At 47.0% G+C, this 23,689-nt stretch overlaps 1 protein-coding gene across 1 annotated transcript; it reads right to left on the reverse strand.

Moving 5' to 3' along the window:
- Window positions 1-393: 393 nt before the first annotated feature.
- Window positions 394-20,808, reverse strand: map9 (microtubule-associated protein 9). Its single transcript, XM_053230690.1, has 13 exons — window positions 20,523-20,808; window positions 20,325-20,430; window positions 19,003-19,641; window positions 6,169-6,371; window positions 5,669-5,729; window positions 5,493-5,533; window positions 5,350-5,408; window positions 5,106-5,268; window positions 4,290-4,379; window positions 3,599-3,760; window positions 3,200-3,345; window positions 1,858-1,993; window positions 394-1,419 (listed from the first exon to the last, which is right to left on the reverse strand). Exons 1-13 carry the CDS (start codon window positions 20,592-20,594, stop codon window positions 1,300-1,302), a joined length of 1,998 nt encoding a protein of 665 aa, XP_053086665.1. The 5' UTR covers window positions 20,595-20,808; the 3' UTR covers window positions 394-1,299.
- Between the last annotated feature and the right edge of the window lie 2,881 nt (window positions 20,809-23,689).

The raw sequence follows: 23,689 nt of genomic DNA on the forward strand, positions 1-23,689 counted from the left end.
AATAAAACCTGTAAAACGTAATAATATAGCAGAACAGGATTAACATGGAGATATGGATTATCACAGGAAACAGGAAGTGGAGTTAAAACAGGAAGTGGATTAAACGAAAGTGTATTAAAAGTATGAGATTTATTGTTGTTGTTTCAGCACTTTAATCTCATCATTGGATGCTCAGGTTTTAATTTCAGGCTAAACACTTTTATGAGAGAACACATCTGTAAACATCTGCAGCAGCTTTTCTCTCACTTTAATGACTTCCTGTAAATTCATGTAAACGAGCTGTATTTTGATGGTGTGTTAAATTCAGATGCTGGTGTGGGACTGATTAATTAATTTTATAAAATTAGATATAAAGAGAATCACTTCAGGATTAATAAATAAAGTATTGTGTTTATTGTGTAGCAGGACCATGACGCACACAAAATAACATAGAAATAAAGTGAAATTAAACATATAAACAACTTCAGGATTTAAATTCAACAATAATATCACAAAAGAGACATTTGGAAACTTTTTTTATGAATGTTGCTTTAAAGATCAATAATAGATCATATTTTCCGCTGAAGATTTCAGTTAATGTTCTTCCGCTAAAGTGCTTATCAGACTCACACTAATGCAACAAAATTAATCAGATTTATAATTAGATCAGACATGGAGCAGCGCACGCTCCTGTTATTACTGTCAGATTCACCATCACGCCGATCCATCAGTGCTCCTGCAGAGAGATTCTCACCGGCCACTTTATAAGGAACACCTACACACCTGCAATTATCCAACCAGCCAGTCACGTGGTAGAGCACAGTGTATAAAACGATACAGATAGAGGTCATGAGCTTCAGTTACTGCTCACATCAAACATCACAACGGGGGAAAATCATCCTAAACTGGACATCTGAAGATTGGATAAAGACCAGCTGATGTTTTTCTTCAGCTGTCCAGTGTGGGTGAGAGCCTCAGACTCCTGTTCTTAGCTGACAGGAGAGGAACCTGATGTGGTCTTCTGCTGTTGTAGTTCATCCACCTCAGGGTTCAAAGTTTTGTGCATGCTGAGATTCTTTTCTGCTCACCATGGTTATAAAGAGTGGCTATTTGTGTTACTACAGACTTCCTGTCAGCTCAGACCAGTCTGGCTATACAGATCAGCGGTTTTTCAGATACTCAAACCAGTCCATCTGGCACCAACACGCACTGACCTGTACCTGCATCAGTCTGTGCAGCGCAATGCATAATGAATGAGCAGATGTCAAGGTGTTCCTAATAAAGTGGCCGGTGAGCGTATATCCAGAGATACAGTGAGGATTATTTGCCAAACGGCACGGTTCTGTTCGGGGGGCTCCACGGGGGCGGCGGCTCCTCCACTACAGTCGCCTTCATCTTTTTTTCTCTTTGCTCTTGTTTCTGCTGAAACTCTTTCCTTCTCTGTAAAGACAGAAACACACTTGTGTGAAAAAAGATCTAAAAATCCGATTCTGCCCATGGATCTGATCTAATCTGTGTCCTGCAGAATTCTGTGCTCGGGTTGCATCCGTGGTTTAAAGCCTGACTCCGTCTCTGTCGCTACTGAGATAAAAAGATTAATGACTCTGTAAATAACGCTTTATTGTGCTGTGGTGTTTCTCTCAGATCATTAATATTCTTTAATGCATTCCAGCGTTGAAAAATCAATATTTTCAGTAAGAACGCAGAACACGGCATGTTTCTGTTTCTGCACATGAAACTGCACAGCTACAAACGACCAAGCTCTAAATCTTCTGCTTTCTGTGTGAAAATGAAACACACCAGAGCTTTTACTTGAACACTCTGTGAAGTGAATATAAACGTGTAAAAGTGAAACACGTAAAGGTTTACTCCACACACCAGCCATTTTTCATACATGTCCAGCGCCGTCTTTTCTCTTTCTTCCTTCTCATATTTCTCCTCAATCTCTTTTATTTCCTTCTTCCTGCGTTCAGACTTCAGCTTCTCCTCAATCACCTCCTTCTTCCTGTCACTCCTGAGAGATGAAACAAACATCACGGCATTTACTGACATTCTGCACCATCACACACACACTTATATACACAAAACCCACAACTACAGCTACATAAAACTACAAATATCAACATCTGTAAAACCACAAAATCAGTCAGAATGTGAAGATGCTCAAATGATATTAAACACACAGGACATGTAGATTAGCTCTGAGCATCAGGAGATATTATAATGAATTTTATTTCAGAAACAGGACAGAATTCCTTCATCATCTGTGTATTTATGAATATAGATAAATATTCTGCACTCTGATTGGTCAGAAGGTGTTGATTAGTTTTCTATAACAGCAGCTCTAACAGTAGCGCAGGTTTATATTAATGCACTCGTTCTAATACGTTATCGTTTCTATAGCAACAGCTCATTCGCGGGGACGTGTACTGCGAACGCTCCACATAAACTGCTTAAAAAAGAGTGTAATCATTGATCTGATGAAGTTTTCTGTAAAGAGATGTTTATCTATCATGTATGGAAGGAGTCTCCAGTGTCAGCGCTTTGTAACAGTCAGAGGTAAAGCTGGAACTTTAGGTTTTCTGACATCTTCAGGACAGAGGAGTTTACGCTTCTTTGCAGTTTCTCAGTAACATGCGGAACAAGCTGTGTTTTTTTGTCTTATTAACCTGAAGAGAGAGAATAAAGAGACGCTGGTGAGGGAACGAGTGTTTATAGCTGCTATAACGTAAGTGACAACAGGAACTACCTCGAATGAGGACATTATATTTAACTATAAATGGAGAAACATTACGACGTGTTCCTTAAAAATCAACTTAATAGTAACTTTTATTACTCCTTATGTTGACACACACTCTCTCTCTCTCTCTCTCTCTCTCTCACACACACACACACAGAATGTACTGACATCTCTGAATATTCAGTAGTTTGTAGCACCCACATGTTTCTAACACACTGAGATACAGATACACACGCGTTATTAGAGCTGTCTTTCAGTGTCTACTCTTTTCATCACTTTTCAATGTCTCCGATTTTTATATTTGAGCAGAAGACCCGCTTCTCATTCCACTGCAGGTTATATTCTGTATAGAACTATGTATGTGACAAATAAAAATGTTGAATATTGAATCTTGAATTTGATGTTGATTGAGTTTCACTGTACTGTTTTACATCATGTGATAAACTCCAGTTTAGAGTAAATCAGAGGAAATCTCCTCACCACTGAGCAAATGAAGAACTGCTGTCTCTTTTCCTCTGGTCTTTCTCCTTCTCTTTTTTCTCTTTCAGCCTGTTTGCAGTCCGCACCTCTTTTTCGAGCTGCTCACGAAGTAGGTCATCGTGTTCTCGCTTCCATTTCTCAAAAACCTGCTCAAGAGAAATGTCACAGTGACGCCAGTGGAGGTTCAGTACCACTCACACTGCAGCTAATCGAGTAACGCCCTCCGTCTCTAACCCGAGTAACGCCCTCCGTCTCTAACCCGAGTAACGCCCTCCGTCTCTAACACGAGTAACGTCCTCCGTCTCTAACCCGAGTAACGCCCTCCGTCTCTAACACGAGTAACGCCCTCCGTCTCTAACACGAGTAACGCCCTCCGTCTGCATTCATTGTTAATTTTACCCATTTTGCTGTTTCTTTCCTTTCCTCTTTATCATTCATCTCTTTCTGCAGTTTCCTCATCGCCTCCTGTTTTTCTCGGATCTTCTCTCTCAAAGCTTCACGTTTCTTTTCTTTCCAGGCTTCATAAGAGGCTTTGGCTTCGGCTTTCTTACTCGTCTCCTCCTGTAACACAGAGACACTTTAATCCCCGTGTTGAGTTTTATGCAGTATGATCGAGAGAACAGCAAAGAATAAATGAATATTATTTTACTGTAATATATACTACTATAATAATGTCACTATAACAAATCTATAAGAAATTGTTTGCTCTGATGGTTCTACAAAAACATTTATTATCAGGAAACCCAGATTCTGTGAATATGCAAATGGGAGGTGCCCATAACCCTTCAGGCCCCTCCCCTTCACCCCGTGGTAAACCAGTGATACATGGCCTTGATTTGCACATTTATCCTGATTGGCTCATGGATTTGATGATGCAGTAACATTGTCACATTTTCAAATGAAAAACTCAGATTTTCCAAAGTGTTACACTTTAACCTGAAAACAGTTAATCATAAACACACGTTTAGGACAAACTTTAGAACAAGTCAGTACAAGATTTAAATGTTTTTTAGATAAAGAATTGCAGTTAATTTATACACTTTTATATTACCAGCAGAAAATAACAGCAAAATAAACACAATGATTTCACCTCTGTTTTTTTCTCCTCTTTCAGTTTTTCTTCTTGTTTTTTAACTCTAAAAGTCGCCTGCAGATTCTCTTCTTTCTTCTTTAACCAGTCCTGTGGACAAAAAAGTCTTATATTAATTAATTTTTTTTGGGAAGGGGTGCAGTTCCCACCCATCAGCCATCATACGTCTGCCACCAGCCAGGGAGGGTGAAGGCTAACACATGCTCCCTGAAGCCAACCCACTGCTCACGTATCACACGGCAACACGCTTGGGGGAAAGCACTTTCTGCCCTCTTCCACATACATGAGCTCACAGGCTGTGATTGACAGGAGAGAAGGTTTGCCCCTCCCACCCAAAGGCTTTCCTTGACTCTCAGCCATGGATAGCTGTGGCACGGTTGGCATCTGAACTCGTGATCTCCGGACGACAGGATGAACGCTTTTCTGCTGCACCACTCCAGAGCCCACAGGGTGATATTTTTAAGTAAAGTTTGAAGAGTTTGAGAGAAAGGTGACTTTAGCACAGCACAGTTTAACCCCCTAAATGTGTAGCTGCTCAGTACAGCCTTATTATTATCATTATTATTATTATTATTATAGTTATGTAAATATTGTAGTTATTACTAATTATTATCACTTGAAACCTAATTGACTGCTCAGTTGAATTTAAAACCTGTTCTATACAATAAAGCTGAAGGCAAGTGTAACTGGTCTCTTGGTTCCAGGTTTGTGGTGCTGGAACAGACCCAGTGTTTGAGATTAGTTCTGGTTCCAGGCCTGATGAGTGGAGACGAAGCGGTTTTAGACCTCGGGGTAAATGTTGTGTTTAAATCAGACCTGATAAACGGCGGCTCTTAGGGAATCTGCAGTGTCCGGTGCCGTCTCCTGTAAACACGACTTCTGCTCCAGAACCTTTAATGTTCCCAGATATCGGGACTCCGCGCTGTAGGATGGGGTGCTCCTGGACTTTCTGGAGCTTCCTGGTCGAGAAGCTGAAGATCTGCAATCCAACAGATGAAGATGTGGAAGACGGCACTGAGCATTTCATTACATTTTAATAAGAACAGAAGTATGAACTGACCTGGCTCGCCATGTGGAGGAAATTTCACTGTCTGTTACAGGAGAGACTTCGGAACCGAGCTACATGAAAATAATTAACAATAAACTAACATTCACTAACATTTATTTTTATAATCATTTTATAGAAGTATTATTATGACATACCTGATAATCTTCCTGTTTTCTTTGTTCTGCTGCTGAAACATCTGCATTAATAAAGAAAATTAATTTCTATAAACGACATGCCATCATACAGAACGTGTTCATCTGTAACGGCAAAAATTACACACCTAAATATAACTTCAAATTTCAACAGATCAAAAGAAAGGAGAGAGTATTACCTGTGCTCTCAGCGCCCTCTAGTGGCCTGGAGTGTGTGTTCGCCTTCACAGACACACCGTCCTGCAATCAACAGCAACATGTAAAATAACTGAACCTTCAGGATTAATGACACACTTCAGGTGTGTAGAAATTCAGCATTTACCTGAACACATGTACTGTGATAACACTTCTACTGCGATTTTATAACACATTATCATGGACACTTCAGTCACTACACTAAGTCCCCTTCAGGAGGAGGCCACTGGGAATCTAGGGAACATTTTTGGGATACAGTTGCACAGTTGTCCTTATGGCTGAGGTAGAACCTTCAAGAGTACACCTTTAGTACCTTTAGTGTGTATATTTTACCTGGAAGTGTGTGTGTGTGTCTATTTTCACATTCAGAGGCGAGAGATTCGTACAAAAGGTACAGAAGATAAGGCTATCACCTCAATGACAAGGACAGGTACAGTGGTCCTTATCGCTGGGTGTGAGCTGTACCTGTACTTCCTGTACTCACCTGTCTGGCATCACTCCCAGAATTCCCTGCAGTCTGAGAGGATGTGGAGGTGGAGGTGTTGGTGTTGGTGTTGGACACAGGCGAGGTAGCAGCTCTGCTGCATGGAGTTTGTGTTCGTCCGTCCTCTTCATCGCGTCCACTGATAGCTGAGTGAGGAGCTCGCTGACGGGGGGCAGGTTTTGGGGGCATGGCCTCTAACACACCTGTACACAGGTAAATCACATCAACACCTCTCTCTGTATATGTATGTGTGTGTGTGTCTGTGTAGTGAGGAGGTGATGAGTGTCTGTGTAGTGAGGAGGTGATGAGTGTGTGTGTAGTGAGGAGGTGATGAGTGTGTGTGTGGTGAGGAGGTGATGAGTGTGTGTGCGGTGAGGAGGTGATGAGTGTGTGTGTTGAGGAGGTGATGAGTGTGTGTGTGTTGAGGAGGTGATGAGTGTGTGTGTAGTGAGGAGGTGATGAGTGTGTGTGGTGAGGAGGTGATGAGTGTGTGTGTGGTGAGGAGGTGATGAGTGTGTGTGGTGAGGAGGTGATGAGTGTGTGTGCGGTGAGGAGGTGATGATTGTGTGTGGTGAGGAGGTGATGAGTGTGTGTGGTGAGGAGGTGATGAGTGTGTGTGTGGTGAGGAGGTGATGAGTGTGTGTGTAGTGAGGAGGTGATGAGTGTGTGTGGTGAGGAGGTGATGAGTGTGTGTAGTGAGGAGGTGATGAGTGTGTGTGTTGAGGAGGTGATGAGTGTGTGTGGTGAGGAGGTGATGAGTGTGTGTGGTGAGGAGGTGATGAGTGTGTGTGCGGTGAGGAGGTGATGAGTGTGTGTGGTGAGGAGGTGATGAGTGTGTGTGGTGAGGAGGTGATGAGTGTGTGTGTGGTGAGGAGGTGATGACTGTGTGTGGTGAGGAGGTGATGAGTGTGTGTGGTGAGGAGGTGATGAGTGTGTGTGTAGTGAGGAGGTGATGAGTGTGTGTGTGGTGAGGAGGTGATGAGTGTGTGTGGTGAGGAGGTGATGAGTGTGTGTGTGGTGAGGAGGTGATGACTGTGTGTGGTGAGGAGGTGATGAGTGTGTGTGTGGTGAGGAGGTGATGAGTGTGTGTGGTGAGGAGGTGATGAGTGTGTGTGCGGTGAGGAGGTGATGAGTGTGTGTGGTGAGGAGGTGATGAGTGTGTGTGCGGTGAGGAGGTGATGAGTGTGTGTTTTGAGGAGGTGATGAGTGTGTGTGGTGAGGAGGTGATGAGTGTGTGTGTGGTGAGGAGGTGATGAGTGTGTGTGGTGAGGAGGTGATGAGTGTGTGTGCGGTGAGGAGGTGATGAGTGTGTGTGGTGAGGAGGTGATGAGTGTGTGTGGTGAGGAGGTGATGAGTGTGTGTGTGGTGAGGAGGTGATGAGTGTGTGTGTAGTGAGGAGGTGATGAGTGTGTGTGGTGAGGAGGTGATGAGTGTGTGTAGTGAGGAGGTGATGAGTGTGTGTGTTGAGGAGGTGATGAGTGTGTGTGGTGAGGAGGTGATGAGTGTGTGTGGTGAGGAGGTGATGAGTGTGTGTGCGGTGAGGAGGTGATGAGTGTGTGTGGTGAGGAGGTGATGAGTGTGTGTGGTGAGGAGGTGATGAGTGTGTGTGTGGTGAGGAGGTGATGACTGTGTGTGGTGAGGAGGTGATGAGTGTGTGTGGTGAGGAGGTGATGAGTGTGTGTGTAGTGAGGAGGTGATGAGTGTGTGTGTGGTGAGGAGGTGATGAGTGTGTGTGGTGAGGAGGTGATGAGTGTGTGTGTGGTGAGGAGGTGATGAGTGTGTGTGCGGTGAGGAGGTGATGAGTGTGTGTGGTGAGGAGGTGATGAGTGTGTGTGTGGTGAGGAGGTGATGAGTGTGTGTTTTGAGGAGGTGATGAGTGTGTGTGGTGAGGAGGTGATGAGTGTGTGTGTGGTGAGGAGGTGATGAGTGTGTGTGGTGAGGAGGTGATGAGTGTGTGTGGTGAGGAGGTGATGAGTGTGTGTGTGGTGAGGAGGTGATGACTGTGTGTGGTGAGGAGGTGATGAGTGTGTGTGGTGAGGAGGTGATGAGTGTGTGTGTAGTGAGGAGGTGATGAGTGTGTGTGTGGTGAGGAGGTGATGAGTGTGTGTGGTGAGGAGGTGATGACTGTGTGTGTGGTGAGGAGGTGATGACTGTGTGTGGTGAGGAGGTGATGAGTGTGTGTGTGGTGAGGAGGTGATGAGTGTGTGTGGTGAGGAGGTGATGAGTGTGTGTGCGGTGAGGAGGTGATGAGTGTGTGTGGTGAGGAGGTGATGAGTGTGTGTGCGGTGAGGAGGTGATGAGTGTGTGTTTTGAGGAGGTGATGAGTGTGTGTGGTGAGGAGGTGATGAGTGTGTGTGGTGAGGAGGTGATGAGTGTGTGTGGTGAGGAGGTGATGAGTGTGTGTGTAGTGAGGAGGTGATGAGTGTGTGTGTAGTGAGGAGGTGATGAGTGTGTGTGGTGAGGAGGTGATGAGTGTGTGCGTTGAGGAGGTGATGAGTGTGTGTGGTGAGGAGGTGAGGAGTGTGTGTGTTGAGGAGGTGATGAGTGTGTGTGGTGAGGAGGTGATGAGTGTGTGTGTAGTGAGGAGGTGATGAGTGTGTGTAGTGAGGAGGTGATGAGTCTCTGCGGTGAGGAGGTGATGAGTGTGTGTAGTGAGGAGGTGATGAGTGTGTGTGGTGAGGAGGTGATGAGTGTGTGTGGTGAGGAGGTGATGAGTGTGTGTGCGGTGAGGAGGTGATGAGTGTGTGTGGTGAGGAGGTGATGAGTGTGTGTGGTGAGGAGGTGATGAGTGTGTGTGTGGTGAGGAGGTGATGACTGTGTGTGGTGAGGAGGTGATGAGTGTGTGTGGTGAGGAGGTGATGAGTGTGTGTGTAGTGAGGAGGTGATGAGTGTGTGTGTGGTGAGGAGGTGATGAGTGTGTGTGGTGAGGAGGTGATGAGTGTGTGTGTGGTGAGGAGGTGATGAGTGTGTGTGCGGTGAGGAGGTGATGAGTGTGTGTGGTGAGGAGGTGATGAGTGTGTGTGTGGTGAGGAGGTGATGAGTGTGTGTTTTGAGGAGGTGATGAGTGTGTGTGGTGAGGAGGTGATGAGTGTGTGTGTGGTGAGGAGGTGATGAGTGTGTGTGGTGAGGAGGTGATGAGTGTGTGTGGTGAGGAGGTGATGAGTGTGTGTGGTGAGGAGGTGATGAGTGTGTGTGGTGAGGAGGTGTTGAGTGTGTGTGTTGAGGAGGTGAAGAGTGTGTGTAGTGAGGAGGTGATGACTGTGTGTGTAGTGAGGAGGTGATGACTGTGTGTGGTGAGGAGGTGATGAGTGTGTGTGCAGTGAAGAGGTGATGAGTGTGTGTGGTGAGGAGGTGATGAGTGTGTGTGGTGAGGAGGTGATGAGTGTGTGTGCGGTGAGGAGGTGATGAGTGTGTGTGGTGAGGAGGTGATGAGTGTGTGTGGTGAGGAGGTGATGAGTGTGTGTGTGGTGAGGAGGTGATGACTGTGTGTGGTGAGGAGGTGATGAGTGTGTGTGGTGAGGAGGTGATGAGTGTGTGTGTAGTGAGGAGGTGATGAGTGTGTGTGTGGTGAGGAGGTGATGAGTGTGTGTGGTGAGGAGGTGATGAGTGTGTGTGTGGTGAGGAGGTGATGACTGTGTGTGGTGAGGAGGTGATGAGTGTGTGTGTGGTGAGGAGGTGATGAGTGTGTGTGGTGAGGAGGTGATGAGTGTGTGTGCGGTGAGGAGGTGATGAGTGTGTGTGGTGAGGAGGTGATGAGTGTGTGTGCGGTGAGGAGGTGATGAGTGTGTGTTTTGAGGAGGTGATGAGTGTGTGTGGTGAGGAGGTGATGAGTGTGTGTGGTGAGGAGGTGATGAGTGTGTGTGGTGAGGAGGTGATGAGTGTGTGTGTAGTGAGGAGGTGATGAGTGTGTGTGTAGTGAGGAGGTGATGAGTGTGTGTGGTGAGGAGGTGATGAGTGTGTGTGTGGTGAGGAGGTGATGAGTGTGTGTGGTGAGGAGGTGATGAGTGTGTGTGGTGAGGAGGTGATGAGTGTGTGTGGTGAGGAGGTGATGAGTGTGTGTGTAGTGAGGAGGTATTGAGTGTGTGTGGTGAGGAGGTGATGAGTGTGTGCGTTGAGGAGGTGATGAGTGTGTGTGGTGAGGAGGTGATGAGTGTGTGTGGTGAGGAGGTGATGAGTGTGTGTGTTGAGGAGGTGAAGAGTGTGTGTAGTGAGGAGGTGATGACTGTGTGTGTAGTGAGGAGGTGATGACTGTGTGTGGTGAGGAGGTGATGAGTGTGTGTGCAGTGAAGAGGTGATGAGTGTGTGTGCGGTGAGGAGGTGATGAGTGTGTGTAGTGAGGAGGTGATGAGTGTGTGTGTGGTGAGGAGGTGATGACTGTGTGTGGTGAGGAGGTGATGAGTGTGTGTGTGGTGAGGAGGTGATGAGTGTGTGTGGTGAGGAGGTGATGAGTGTGTGTGGTGAGGAGGTAATGAGTGTGTGTGTAGTGAGGAGGTGATGAGTGTGTGTGTAGTGAGGAGGTGATGAGTGTGTGTGCGGTGAGGAGGTGATGAGTGTGTGTGCGGTGAGGAGGTGATGAGTGTGTGTGGTGAGGAGGTGATGAGTGTGTGTGTGGTGAGGAGGTGATGAGTGTGTGTGTTGAGGAGGTGATGAGTGTGTGTGTAGTGAGGAGGTGATGAGTGTGTGTAGTGAGGAGGTGATGAGTGTGTGTGGTGAGGAGGTGATGAGTGTGTGTGGTGAGGAGGTGATGAGTGTGTGTGGTGAGGAGGTGATGAGTGTGTGTGTGGTGAGGAGGTGATGAGTGTGTGTGGTGAGGAGGTGATGAGTGTGTGTGTAGTGAGGAGGTGATGAGTGTGTGTGTGGTGAGGAGGTGATGAGTGTGTGTGGTGAGGAGGTGATGACTGTGTGTGTGGTGAGGAGGTGATGAGTGTGTGTGGTGAGGAGGTGATGAGTGTGTGTGTAGTGAGGAGGTGATGAGTGTGTGTGTAGTGAGGAGGTGATGAGTGTGTGTGTAGTGAGGAGGTGATGAGTGTGTGTGTGGTGAGGAGGTGATGAGTGTGTGTGGTGAGGAGGTGATGACTGTGTGTGTGGTGAGGAGGTGATGAGTGTGTGTGGTGAGGAGGTGATGAGTGTGTGTAGTGAGGAGGTGATGAGTGTGTGTGGTGAGGAGGTGATGAGTGTGTGTGTAGTGAGGAGGTGATGAGTGTGTGTGTGGTGAGGAGGTGATGACTGTGTGTGGTGAGGAGGTGATGAGTGTGTGCGTTGAGGAGGTGATGAGTGTGTGTGGTGAGGAGGTGATGAGTGTGTGTGTTGAGGAGGTGATGAGTGTGTGTGGTGAGGAGGTGATGAGTGTGTGTGTAGTGAGGAGGTGATGAGTGTGTGTAGTGAGGAGGTGATGAGTCTCTGCGGTGAGGAGGTGATGAGTGTGTGTAGTGAGGAGGTGATGAGTGTGTGTGGTGAGGAGGTGATGAGTGTGTGTGGTGAGGAGGTGATGAGTGTGTGTGTGGTGAGGAGGTGATGAGTGTGTGTGTAGTGAGGAGGTGATGAGTGTGTGTGGTGAGGAGGTGATGAGTGTGTGTGTGGTGAGGAGGTGATGAGTGTGTGTGGTGAGGAGGTGATGAGTGTGTGTGGTGAGGAGGTGATGAGTGTGTGTGGTGAGGAGGTGATGAGTGTGTGTGTAGTGAGGAGGTATTGAGTGTGTGTGGTGAGGAGGTGATGAGTGTGTGCGTTGAGGAGGTGATGAGTGTGTGTGGTGAGGAGGTGATGAGTGTGTGTGGTGAGGAGGTGATGAGTGTGTGTGTTGAGGAGGTGAAGAGTGTGTGTAGTGAGGAGGTGATGACTGTGTGTGTAGTGAGGAGGTGATGACTGTGTGTGGTGAGGAGGTGATGAGTGTGTGTGCAGTGAAGAGGTGATGAGTGTGTGTGCGGTGAGGAGGTGATGAGTGTGTGTAGTGAGGAGGTGATGAGTGTGTGTGTGGTGAGGAGGTGATGACTGTGTGTGGTGAGGAGGTAATGAGTGTGTGTGTAGTGAGGAGGTGATGAGTGTGTGTGTAGTGAGGAGGTGATGAGTGTGTGTGCGGTGAGGAGGTGATGAGTGTGTGTGTAGTGAGGAGGTGATGAGTGTGTGTGCGGTGAGGAGGTGATGAGTGTGTGTGCGGTGAGGAGGTGATGAGTGTGTGTGGTGAGGAGGTGATGAGTGTGTGTGGTGAGGAGGTGATGAGTGTGTGTGTGGTGAGGAGGTGATGAGTGTGTGTGTTGAGGAGGTGATGAGTGTGTGTGTAGTGAGGAGGTGATGAGTGTGTGTAGTGAGGAGGTGATGAGTGTGTGTGGTGAGGAGGTGATGAGTGTGTGTGTAGTGAGGAGGTGATGAGTGTGTGTGCGGTGAGGAGGTGATGAGTGTGTGTGCGGTGAGGAGGTGATGAGTGTGTGTGGTGAGGAGGTGATGAGTGTGTGTGGTGAGGAGGTGATGAGTGTGTGTGTGGTGAGGAGGTGATGAGTGTGTGTGTTGAGGAGGTGATGAGTGTGTGTGTAGTGAGGAGGTGATGAGTGTGTGTAGTGAGGAGGTGATGAGTGTGTGTGGTGAGGAGGTGATGAGTGTGTGTAGTGAGGAGGTGATGAGTGTGTGCGGTGAGGAGGTGATGAGTGTGTGTGTAGTGACGAGGTGATGAGTGTGTGTGGTGAGGAGGTGATGAGTGTGTGTGGTGAGGAGGTGATGAGTGTGTGTGGTGAGGAGGTGATGACTGTGTGTGGTGAGGAGGTGATGAGTGTGTGTGGTGAGGAGGTGATGAGTGTGTGCGGTGAGGAGGTGATGAGTGTGTGCGGTGAGGAGGTGATGAGTGTGTGTGGTGAGGAGGTGATGAGTGTGTGTGTAGTGAGGAGGTGATGAGTGTGTGTGGTGAGGAGGTGATGAGTGTGTGTGTGGTGAGGAGGTGATGAGTGTGTGTGGTGAGGAGGTGATGAGTGTGTGTGGTGAGGAGGTGATGAGTGTGTGTGTAGTGAGGAGGTGATGAGTGTGTGTGGTGAGGAGGTGATGAGTGTGGTGAGGAGGTGATGAGTGTGTGTTGAGGAGGTGATGAGTGTGTGCGGTGAGGAGGTGATGAGTGTGTGTGTAGTGAGGAGGTGATGAGTGTGTGTGTGGTGAGGAGGTGATGAGTGTGTGTGGTGAGGAGGTGATGAGTGTGTGTGGTGAGGAGGTGATGAGTGTGTGTAGTGAGGAGGTGATGAGTGTGTGTAGTGAGGAGGTGATGAGTGTGTGTGTAGTGAGGAGGTGATGAGTGTGTGTGGTGAGGAGGTGATGAGTGTGTGCGGTGAGGAGGTGATGAGTGTGTGTGGTGAGGAGGTGATGAGTGTGTGTGTAGTGAGGAGGTGATGAGTGTGTGTGGTGAGGAGGTGATGAGTGTGTGTGGTGAGGAGGTGATGAGTGTGTGTGTAGTGAGGAGGTGATGAGTGTGTGTAGTGAGGAGGTGATGAGTGTGTGTGGTGAGGAGGTGATGAGTGTGTGTAGTGAGGAGGTGATGAGTGTGTGCGGTGAGGAGGTGATGAGTGTGTGTGTAGTGAGGAGGTGATGAGTGTGTGTGGTGAGGAGGTGATGAGTGTGTGTGGTGAGGAGGTGATGAGTGTGTGTAGTGAGGAGGTGATGAGTGTGTGTAGTGAGGAGGTGATGAGTGTGTGTGTAGTGAGGAGGTGATGAGTGTGTGTGGTGAGGAGGTGATGAGTGTGTGTGGTGAGGAGGTGATGAGTGTGTGCGGTGAGGAGGTGATGAGTGTGTGTGGTGAGGAGGTGATGAGTGTGTGTGTAGTGAGGAGGTGATGAGTGTGTGTGGTGAGGAGGTGATGAGTGTGTGTGTGGTGAGGAGGTGATGAGTGTGTGTGGTGAGGAGGTGATGAGTGTGTGTGGTGAGGAGGTGATGAGTGTGTGTGTAGTGAGGAGGTGATGAGTGTGTGTGGTGAGGAGGTGATGAGTGTGGTGAGGAGGTGATGAGTGTGTGTTGAGGAGGTGATGAGTGTGTGCGGTGAGGAGGTGATGAGTGTGTGTGTAGTGAGGAGGTGATGAGTGTGTGTGTGGTGAGGAGGTGATGAGTGTGTGTGGTGAGGAGGTGATGAGTGTGTGTGGTGAGGAGGTGATGAGTGTGTGTGTGGTGAGGAGGTGATGAGTGTGTGTGGTGAGGAGGTGATGAGTGTGTTTGTGGTGAGGAGGTGATGAGTGTGTGTGTGGTGAGGAGGTGATGAGTGTGTGTGGTGAGGAGGTGATGAGTGTGTGTAGTGAGGAGGTGATGAGTGTGTGTAGTGAGGAGGTGATGAGTGTGTGTGTAGTGAGGAGGTGATGAGTGTGTGTGGTGAGGAGGTGATGAGTGTGTGCGGTGAGGAGGTGATGAGTGTGTGTGGTGAGGAGGTGATGAGTGTGTGTGTAGTGAGGAGGTGATGAGTGTGTGTGGTGAGGAGGTGATGAGTGTGTGTGGTGAGGAGGTGATGAGTGTGTGTGTGGTGAGGAGGTGATGAGTGTGTGTGTAGTGAGGAGGTGATGAGTGTGTGTAGTGAGGAGGTGATGAGTGTGTGCGGTGAGGAGGTGATGAGTGTGTGTGTAGTGAGGAGGTGATGAGTGTGTGTGGTGAGGAGGTGATGAGTGTGTGTGTAGTGAGGAGGTGATGAGTGTGTGTGTAGTGAGGAGGTGATGAGTGTGTGTGGTGAGGAGGTGATGAGTGTGTGTGTAGTGAGGAGGTGATGAGTGTGTGTGGTGAGGAGGTGATGAGTGTGTGTGTGGTGAGGAGGTGATGAGTGTGGTGAGGAGGTGATGAGTGTGTGTGTTGAGGAGGTGAAGAGTGTGTGTGGTGAGGAGGTGATGAGTGTGTGTGGTGAGGAGGTGATGAGTGTGTGTGTGGTGAGGAGGTGATGAGTGTGTGTGGTGAGGAGGTGATGAGTGTGTGCGGTGAGGAGGTGATGAGTGTGTGTGGTGAGGAGGTGATGAGTGTGTGTGTGGTGAGGAGGTGATGAGTGTGTGTGTGGTGAGGAGGTGATGACTGTGTGTGGTGAGGAGGTGATGAGTGTGTGTGTGGTGAGGAGGTGATGAGTGTGTGTGGTGAGGAGGTGATGAGTGTGTTTGTGGTGAGGAGGTGATGAGTGTGTGTGTGGTGAGGAGGTGATGAGTGTATGTGTGGTGAGGAGGTGATGAGTGTGTGTGTGGTGAGGAGGTGATGAGTGTGTGTGTGGTGAGGAGGTGATGAGTGTGTGTGTAGTGAGGAGGTGATGAGTGTGTGTGGTGAGGAGGTGATGAGTGTGTGTGGTGAGGAGGTGATGAGTGTGTGTGGTGAGGAGGTGATGAGTGTGTGTGTGGTGAGGAGGTGATGAGTGTGTGTGTGGTGAGGAGGTGATGACTGTGTGTGGTGAGGAGGTGATGAGTGTGTGTGTGGTGAGGAGGTGATGAGTGTGTGTGGTGAGGAGGTGATGAGTGTGTGTGTGGTGAGGAGGTGATGAGTGTGTGTGTGGTGAGGAGGTGATGAGTGTGTGTGTGGTGAGGAGGTGATGAGTGTGTGTGTGGTGAGGAGGTGATGAGTGTGTGTGGTGAGGAGGTGATGAGTGTGTTTGTGGTGAGGAGGTGATGAGTGTGTGTGTGGTGAGGAGGTGATGAGTGTATGTGTGGTGAGGAGGTGATGAGTGTGTGTGGTGAGGAGGTGATGAGTGTGTGTGTGGTGAGGAGGTGATGAGTGTGTGTGTGGTGAGGAGGTGATGACTGTGTGTGGTGAGGAGGTGATGAGTGTGTGTGTGGTGAGGAGGTGATGAGTGTGTGTGGTGAGGAGGTGATGAGTGTGTGTGGTGAGGAGGTGATGAGTGTGTGTGTGGTGAGGAGGTGATGAGTGTGTGTGTGGTGAGGAGGTGATGAGTGTGTGTGTGGTGAGGAGGTGATGACTGTGTGTGGTGAGGAGGTGATGAGTGTGTGTGTGGTGAGGAGGTGATGAGTGTGTGTGGTGAGGAGGTGATGACTGTGTGTGGTGAGGAGGTGATGAGTGTGTGTGTGGTGAGGAGGTGATGAGTGTGTGTGGTGAGGAGGTGATGAGTGTGTTTGTGGTGAGGAGGTGATGAGTGTGTGTGTGGTGAGGAGGTGATGAGTGTATGTGTGGTGAGGAGGTGATGAGTGTGTGTGTAGTGAGGAGGTGATGAGTGTGTGTGTGGTGAGGAGGTGATGAGTGTGTGTGTAGTGAGGAGGTGATGAGTGTGTGTGGTGAGGAGGTGATGAGTGTGTGTGGTGAGGAGGTGATGAGTGTGTGTGGTGAGGAGGTGATGAGTGTGTGTGTGGTGAGGAGGTGATGAGTGTGTGTGTGGTGAGGAGGTGATGACTGTGTGTGGTGAGGAGGTGATGAGTGTGTGTGTGGTGAGGAGGTGATGAGTGTGTGTGGTGAGGAGGTGATGAGTGTGTGTGTGGTGAGGAGGTGATGAGTGTGTGTGTGGTGAGGAGGTGATGAGTGTGTTTGTGGTGAGGAGGTGATGAGTGTGTGTGTGTGGTGAGGAGGTGATGAGTGTGTGTGTGGTGAGGAGGTGATGAGTGTGTGTGTAGTGAGGAGGTGATGAGTGTGTGTGGTGAGGAGGTGATGAGTGTGTGTGGTGAGGAGGTGATGAGTGTGTGTGGTGAGGAGGTGATGAGTGTGTGTGTGGTGAGGAGGTGATGAGTGTGTGTGTGGTGAGGAGGTGATGACTGTGTGTGGTGAGGAGGTGATGAGTGTGTGTGTGGTGAGGAGGTGATGAGTGTGTGTGTGGTGAGGAGGTGATGACTGTGTGGTGAGGAGGTGATGAGTGTATGTGTGGTGAGGAGGTGATGAGTGTGTGTGGTGAGGAGGTGATGAGTGTGTGTGTGGTGAGGAGGTGATGAGTGTGTGTGGTGAGGAGGTGATGAGTGTGTGTGTAGTGAGGAGGTGATGAGTGTGTGTGGTGAGGAGGTGATGAGTGTGTGTGTGTGGTGAGGAGGTGATGAGTGTGTTTGTGGTGAGGAGGTGATGAGTGTGTGTGTGGTGAGGAGGTGATGAGTGTATGTGTGGTGAGGAGGTGATGAGTGTGTGTGTAGTGAGGAGGTGATGAGTGTGTGTGTGGTGAGGAGGTGATGAGTGTGTGTGTAGTGAGGAGGTGATGACTGTGTGTGGTGAGGAGGTGATGAGTGTGTGTGTGGTGAGGAGGTGATGAGTGTGTGTGGTGAGGAGGTGATGAGTGTGTTTGTGGTGAGGAGGTGATGAGTGTGTGTGTGGTGAGGAGGTGATGAGTGTATGTGTGGTGAGGAGGTGATGAGTGTGTGTGTAGTGAGGAGGTGATGAGTGTGTGTGTGGTGAGGAGGTGATGAGTGTGTGTGTAGTGAGGAGGTGATGAGTGTGTGTGGTGAGGAGGTGATGAGTGTGTGTGGTGAGGAGGTGATGAGTGTGTGTGGTGAGGAGGTGATGAGTGTGTGTGTGGTGAGGAGGTGATGAGTGTGTGTGTGGTGAGGAGGTGATGACTGTGTGTGGTGAGGAGGTGATGAGTGTGTGTGTGGTGAGGAGGTGATGAGTGTGTGTGGTGAGGAGGTGATGAGTGTGTGTGTGGTGAGGAGGTGATGAGTGTGTGTGTGGTGAGGAGGTGATGAGTGTGTTTGTGGTGAGGAGGTGATGAGTGTGTGTGTGGTGAGGAGGTGATGAGTGTGTGTGTGGTGAGGAGGTGATGAGTGTGTGTGTAGTGAGGAGGTGATGAGTGTGTGTGGTGAGGAGGTGATGAGTGTGTGTGGTGAGGAGGTGATGAGTGTGTGTGGTGAGGAGGTGATGAGTGTGTGTGTGGTGAGGAGGTGATGAGTGTGTGTGTGGTGAGGAGGTGATGACTGTGTGTGGTGAGGAGGTGATGAGTGTGTGTGTGGTGAGGAGGTGATGAGTGTGTGTGTGGTGAGGAGGTGATGACTGTGTGTGGTGAGGAGGTGATGAGTGTATGTGTGGTGAGGAGGTGATGAGTGTGTGTGGTGAGGAGGTGATGAGTGTGTTTGTGGTGAGGAGGTGATGAGTGTGTGTGTGGTGAGGAGGTGATGAGTGTGTGGTGAGGAGGTGATGAGTGTGTGTGGTGAGGAGGTGATGAGTGTGTGTGTAGTGAGGAGGTGATGAGTGTGTGTGTGGTGAGGAGGTGATGAGTGTGTGTGTAGTGAGGAGGTGATGAGTGTGTGTGGTGAGGAGGTGATGAGTGTGTGTGGTGAGGAGGTGATGAGTGTGTGTGGTGAGGAGGTGATGAGTGTGTGTGTGGTGAGGAGGTGATGAGTGTGTGTGTGGTGAGGAGGTGATGACTGTGTGTGGTGAGGAGGTGATGAGTGTGTGTGTGGTGAGGAGGTGATGAGTGTGTGTGGTGAGGAGGTGATGAGTGTGTGTGTGGTGAGGAGGTGATGAGTGTGTGTGTGGTGAGGAGGTGATGAGTGTATGTGTGGTGAGGAGGTGATGAGTGTGTGTGTAGTGAGGAGGTGATGAGTGTGTGTGTGGTGAGGAGGTGATGAGTGTGTGTGAGTCTCTCTTAGCTAAATGAAATCTGGTTCCTGCGCAGACTCACAAGCATCAGAAAGAGAAACGTGTTTTTCAGTGATGATGTCTGCACTCGGATTGTTAATGAATCATTATTAAAGTGAATCATTATTAAAGTGAATCATTATTAAAGTGAATCATTATTAAACTGAATCATTATTAAACTGAATCATTATTAAAGTGAATCATTATTAAACTGAATCATTATTAAAGTGAATCATTATTAAAGTGAATCATTACACTGTGACCTGTTGGAGATCTGAGTGTGTGGTGTGGAAAATAAGCTTCTACAAGAACCAACTTTAATCGAGAACTGAGGAGGTGGGATCTCACCCTCAGAGCTGGATTCCCATTGGCTGTTCTCTGAATACAGAGGCGATTCTGATAGGCTCCTCCTGCAGGCAGAGGATTCTGATTGGCTCTTTCTCACCACAGGAGATTCCGATTGGCTGTTGTGTTGTGCAGATGATTCAGAGTGTGAAGTAAACTCTGAGTCCTGGTGACTTCTGTCTCGACTCTGTACCTTGTTCACACTTTGGTGAGAAATTAAAGACCTGTCTGATCTGAGAGTGTCTGATCTTAGATTGTTTGATCTGAGAGTGTCCGATTTGGGAGTGTCTGATCTGAGATTGTCTGATATGAGAGCATCTGATCTGAAAGCATTTGTTCTGAAAGCGTCTGACCTGAGAGATTCTGACCAGAGAGCATCTGATCTGAGTGTGTCTGATCCGAGAGTATCTGATATGAGAGCGTTTGATCTGATACTGTCTGATCTGCCAGTTTCTGATCTGAGAGCATCTGATGTGAGAGTGTCAGAGTTTCTCTGGCTCTTCAGGAAGGAGACTTTTTTGGGTCTGATGTTCTCCTCCTCGTCATCTGACAGTTTAAAGTCACTGATTGAGGTTTTTGTTCTTGAGACTTTGAACATGTCGATCTTCTTCCTCCTCGTCTTCAGCAGCTCTTTGAGGACATCTGCAGAGAAACAACTGTCTGATTCACGATCATGAAAGAGTCTGATTCATCGTACAGCAAGTGTAATAAACAAACCAAGTCCAAGAATTAACCAGAAATGAAACAATTATACAGTAAGAGTTTCTTACACACTTTCACACTGTGACCATGAAAATCTCTCATCCCTTAAACAACATAAAATATAAACCATAAATTTATCACTAATCCATAAACTTTCCATAACTGAAAAAGTGTAAATCCATCATCCACACACACACACACACACACACACACACACTGATCTGATTTTCTTGTCTTGCTCAGTTTTGTTGTTGTTATTTTTTAGTTTAATCAGATTTTCACTTTCTCACACACTCCAGCAAAAAATATCTCAATGAAGAAAAAGAGTTCTTTAAAAAATCCCAGGAATAAAACCGTCGAATATCCAGATCACGCGTCCACACACTCCGCACAAAACTTTACCATGCGCCTTTGTTCAATCTGATAATAAGAGTGGAGAGGAATATTTCATATAATATTTTATATAACAGTAAATAAAACATACAAACAAAAAAATGTATAAAGCAGATTTATTTCATCAATTCTACTGAAAGTCTAAAATTTTCATTCAAAATTAGTGTAAATCTGAGAATTAAAAACGACAAAGCGACATTTTATTTCAGCAGTTCTGTTTATAAACTCACCATCATCATCATCATCTTCATCATCTTCATCATTAAAGGCATAAGAGTTAAAATGAGACACTCTGTTTCTGACAGCTCTCTCGTTAACTGCTGCTTCCAGCTCATCCTGTAATAATATAATAATAACAATAATAATAATAATAATAATAATACTAATGCTGCAGAAGATCAGAGAGTATACACAGACAGGTTTCTCACCTGGAAGGTGGTTCTTCTGGAGGTTTTTGGGCTTCTGGTGTGGGCCAGAGTGGTGCAGAAATCCTCAGCCATACTGCAGCTCTGAAGCTGCCTGAGACTTTAAACTCATAAACCTTTATAAAACACCAGGATGATAAAATGAGCCGCTCTGAGGATTATCAGAAATCTCTCTGTTTCCGAAACACTGACTTTAATTCATTCCTCTTCTGCTCAATAATTCACCAGATAAACATCATGTCGTTATTACAGAAGCGCCATCTGTTTACACGCGTTACCATGAGACAAGAGCGCGAGGCGGCGGAAGTGGTGACGCAAGATCCGGCCTCACGTCATCAAAACGAAAATTACTGCAGTTCCGAAAATAACCAGCAGGTGGCCCCAGGTAAAAACACAAACATCAGCTCCTGTATTCACCTACAAAACTAATAACTAATAACCTCTAATAACAGATAATAACGTGTAATAACCGAGTTTAACCAGCAAAACACCCTTAATAACATAATAACAACAATATTCTCTAATAACTTACAAAAAACTAGAATAATGTATATTAACCTGCAAAACACCTGTAATACAAAACACCTGTAATACAAAACACCTGTAATAGTGTCATACAAAACACCTGTAATACAAAACACCTGTAATACAAAACACCTGTAATACAAAACACCTGTAACAATCTACAAAATCTACAATCTGATCTATAATAATCTAAAAATTAAATTGTATGGCATCTTACATTAAAATTGAGTTGCAGTGATGTAAACAACTACAGGAGTATAGTTGCTAATACTGCTAACAACAACAACAACAACAACAACATGATTATCAGTCAGTGAAACGATGTGTTTAGTTTGAACAAAGCCGATGAGGTCGGAGTGACGGTTAGCTGTGAAGCAGCTGATGACTGAGGCTCGGTGACGTTTCACTGATTTACTGTTTGTGTAAAATCTCACTGTGGGAAAGAATGTTTGGGAAGCGACTGAGAAAACTTGCTCCACTGAGCTTATGTTAATGTTAGTGTCTAAAAGAAAGCAGAAACGTTCTAAATATATATATTGAAGATCTCATCACATGACCTTTACATGACTCATCATTTACACAGACTGCAGAAAGAGCGAGGTTTTATTTATTATGTTAGGATTTCACAGCATTCCTCTCTTCAGACGTAATAACATTATTCAGTGTTTATTCACACATTAATACACATTAATAACAGATCCAAATCAGTTCATCATCAGACTTACAGCTCTTCTTATGCATATTAATATCTGTGGTGAATAAGAGAGTAATGAATCTGTTTAATTATTCACACACACACACACACACACACACATACACCAGCCTCTGGCCATGTTCCCCTAAATAAATAAATGAAAAAGTGTACCCAGACCTCCCCGACTTTCAGCTCATTTCATCATTACGCAGTCTCTAACCTCCCCAGCGCCTGACACCAGCAGGAAGCCCAGAGGGGGTATTGTGGGGTTTCAGGGGGTATTGTGGAGTATTGTGGGGTTTCGGGGGGTATTGTGGGGTTTCAGGGGGAATTGTGGGGTATTGTGGGGTTTCAGGGGGTATTGTGGGGTTTCAGGGGGTATTGTGGGGTATTGTGGGGTTTCAGGGGGTATTGTGGGGTATTGTGGGGTTTCAGGGGGTATTGTGGGGTTTCAGGGGGTATTGTGGGGTATTGTGGGGTATTGTGGGGTTTCAGGGGGTATTGTGGGGTATTGTGGGGTTTCAGGGGGTATTGTGGGGTATTGTGGGGTATTGTGGGGTTTCAGGGGGTATTGTGGGGTATTGTGGGGTTTCAGGGGGTATTGTGGAGTATTGTGGGGTTTCGGGGGGTATTGTGGGGTTTCAGGGGGTATTGTGAGGTATTGTGGGGTTTCGGGGGGTATTGTGGGGTTTCAGGGGGTATTGTGGAGTATTGGGGGTTTTCAGGGGGTATTGTGGTGTTTCAGGGGGTATTGTGGAGTATTGTGGGGTTTCGGGGGGTATTGTGGGGTTTCGGGAAGTGGAGCAGGGGTATCAGAGAAGCAGATAGGGGTGTTTGGGGGTGTTGTGAGATATCATGTCAGGTAGGTGGAGATAAATTTGAAGAGCTTTTTAAAGGCCCTGGTGTCAGTGTGATCGATGTGGTTTATGCAGAATGTTCCTGTGAGCTGCTGATAATTTCAGAGAACCCAAAACACTCCCGCTGTCCAGCGGCAGGACGAGGCTCTTTAATGCCGGGGGTTTTGTTTGAGTTATGAGCTGAGAGAAGTTTGACGTTTGTCTCTGCTTTATATCACACAGGGGAAGTGGGGGGGGGGGGGGGGCGCAACAAACCTCAGGAATGGTCTTCATCATAGAAATATAAAACCTCTGATAATTATAATATTGTCCTGTAGATGAAGTGAGAGCAGAAGAAAAATAACAGACACATGCAGCGATTACAGGGAGCCAAGCACCAAAACACACAGTCTGGGAAACCTGATGATAAATCATCAATAAATCATCAATAAATCATCAATCTCATGATAAATGACATCACAATGCATTTTCTGAGAAATCTCAGATATTGTCAGTATTTTTATTACAATTGCAAAGCTGGTAAAAATCTCACACTAAATCTTTAAAAGTATGAAATGTTAAATTTTGTAAATTAATAGTAATTTTAAAAGTTTTTTTTCTCTTTTCAGTAAAATTTTAACACAATTTTATTATCTACACTTAATAAAAGCAACGTTACGTTCAACCTTCAGCAAAACCTCTAAAATCCTCCGTTCTGATGAAGTTCTCAGAAAATATGAGTGTGTTGGTCATCTCCCTGAAGAGCAGCGAGAACATCAGCATTCATTAGCACTGAGCTCTGATATTTACACATCACGACTCCTGAACCCCGTGTGTGTGTGTGTGTGTGTGTGTGTGTGAGTGAGAGGGTGTGTGAGTGTGTGTGTGAGTGAGAGAGAGTTTGTGTGTGTGTGTGTGAGTGAGAGAGAGTTTGTGTGTGTGTGTGTGTGTGTGTGAGTGAGAGAGAGTTTGTGTGTGTGTGTGTGTGTGTGAGTGTGTGTGTGAGAGAGAGTTTGTGTGTGTGTGTGTGTGTGTGTGTGTGTGAGTGTGTGTGTGTGAGAGAGAGTTTGTGTGTGTGTGTGTGTGTGTGTGTGAGTGTGTGTGTGTGAGAGAGA

Source organism: Pangasianodon hypophthalmus, chromosome 28 (assembly GCF_027358585.1).
Source record: "Pangasianodon hypophthalmus isolate fPanHyp1 chromosome 28, fPanHyp1.pri, whole genome shotgun sequence".
NCBI classification, from domain to species: Eukaryota; Metazoa; Chordata; class Actinopteri; order Siluriformes; family Pangasiidae; genus Pangasianodon; species Pangasianodon hypophthalmus.

Excerpts from the sequence above, each read along its gene's own strand:
- map9 (XM_053230690.1), bottom strand. The coding sequence starts at position 20,594 with ATGGCTGAGGATTTCTGCACCACTCTGGCCCACACCAGAAGCCCAAAA. Across the intron at positions 19,642-20,324 it reads TGAAGATGATGATGATGATG|ATGTCCTCAAAGAGCTGCTG; the intron begins GTGAGTTTATAA and ends GTTTCTCTGCAG. Across the intron at positions 1,420-1,857 it reads ACATGTATGAAAAATGGCTG|AGAAGGAAAGAGTTTCAGCA; the intron begins GTGTGTGGAGTA and ends CTGTCTTTACAG.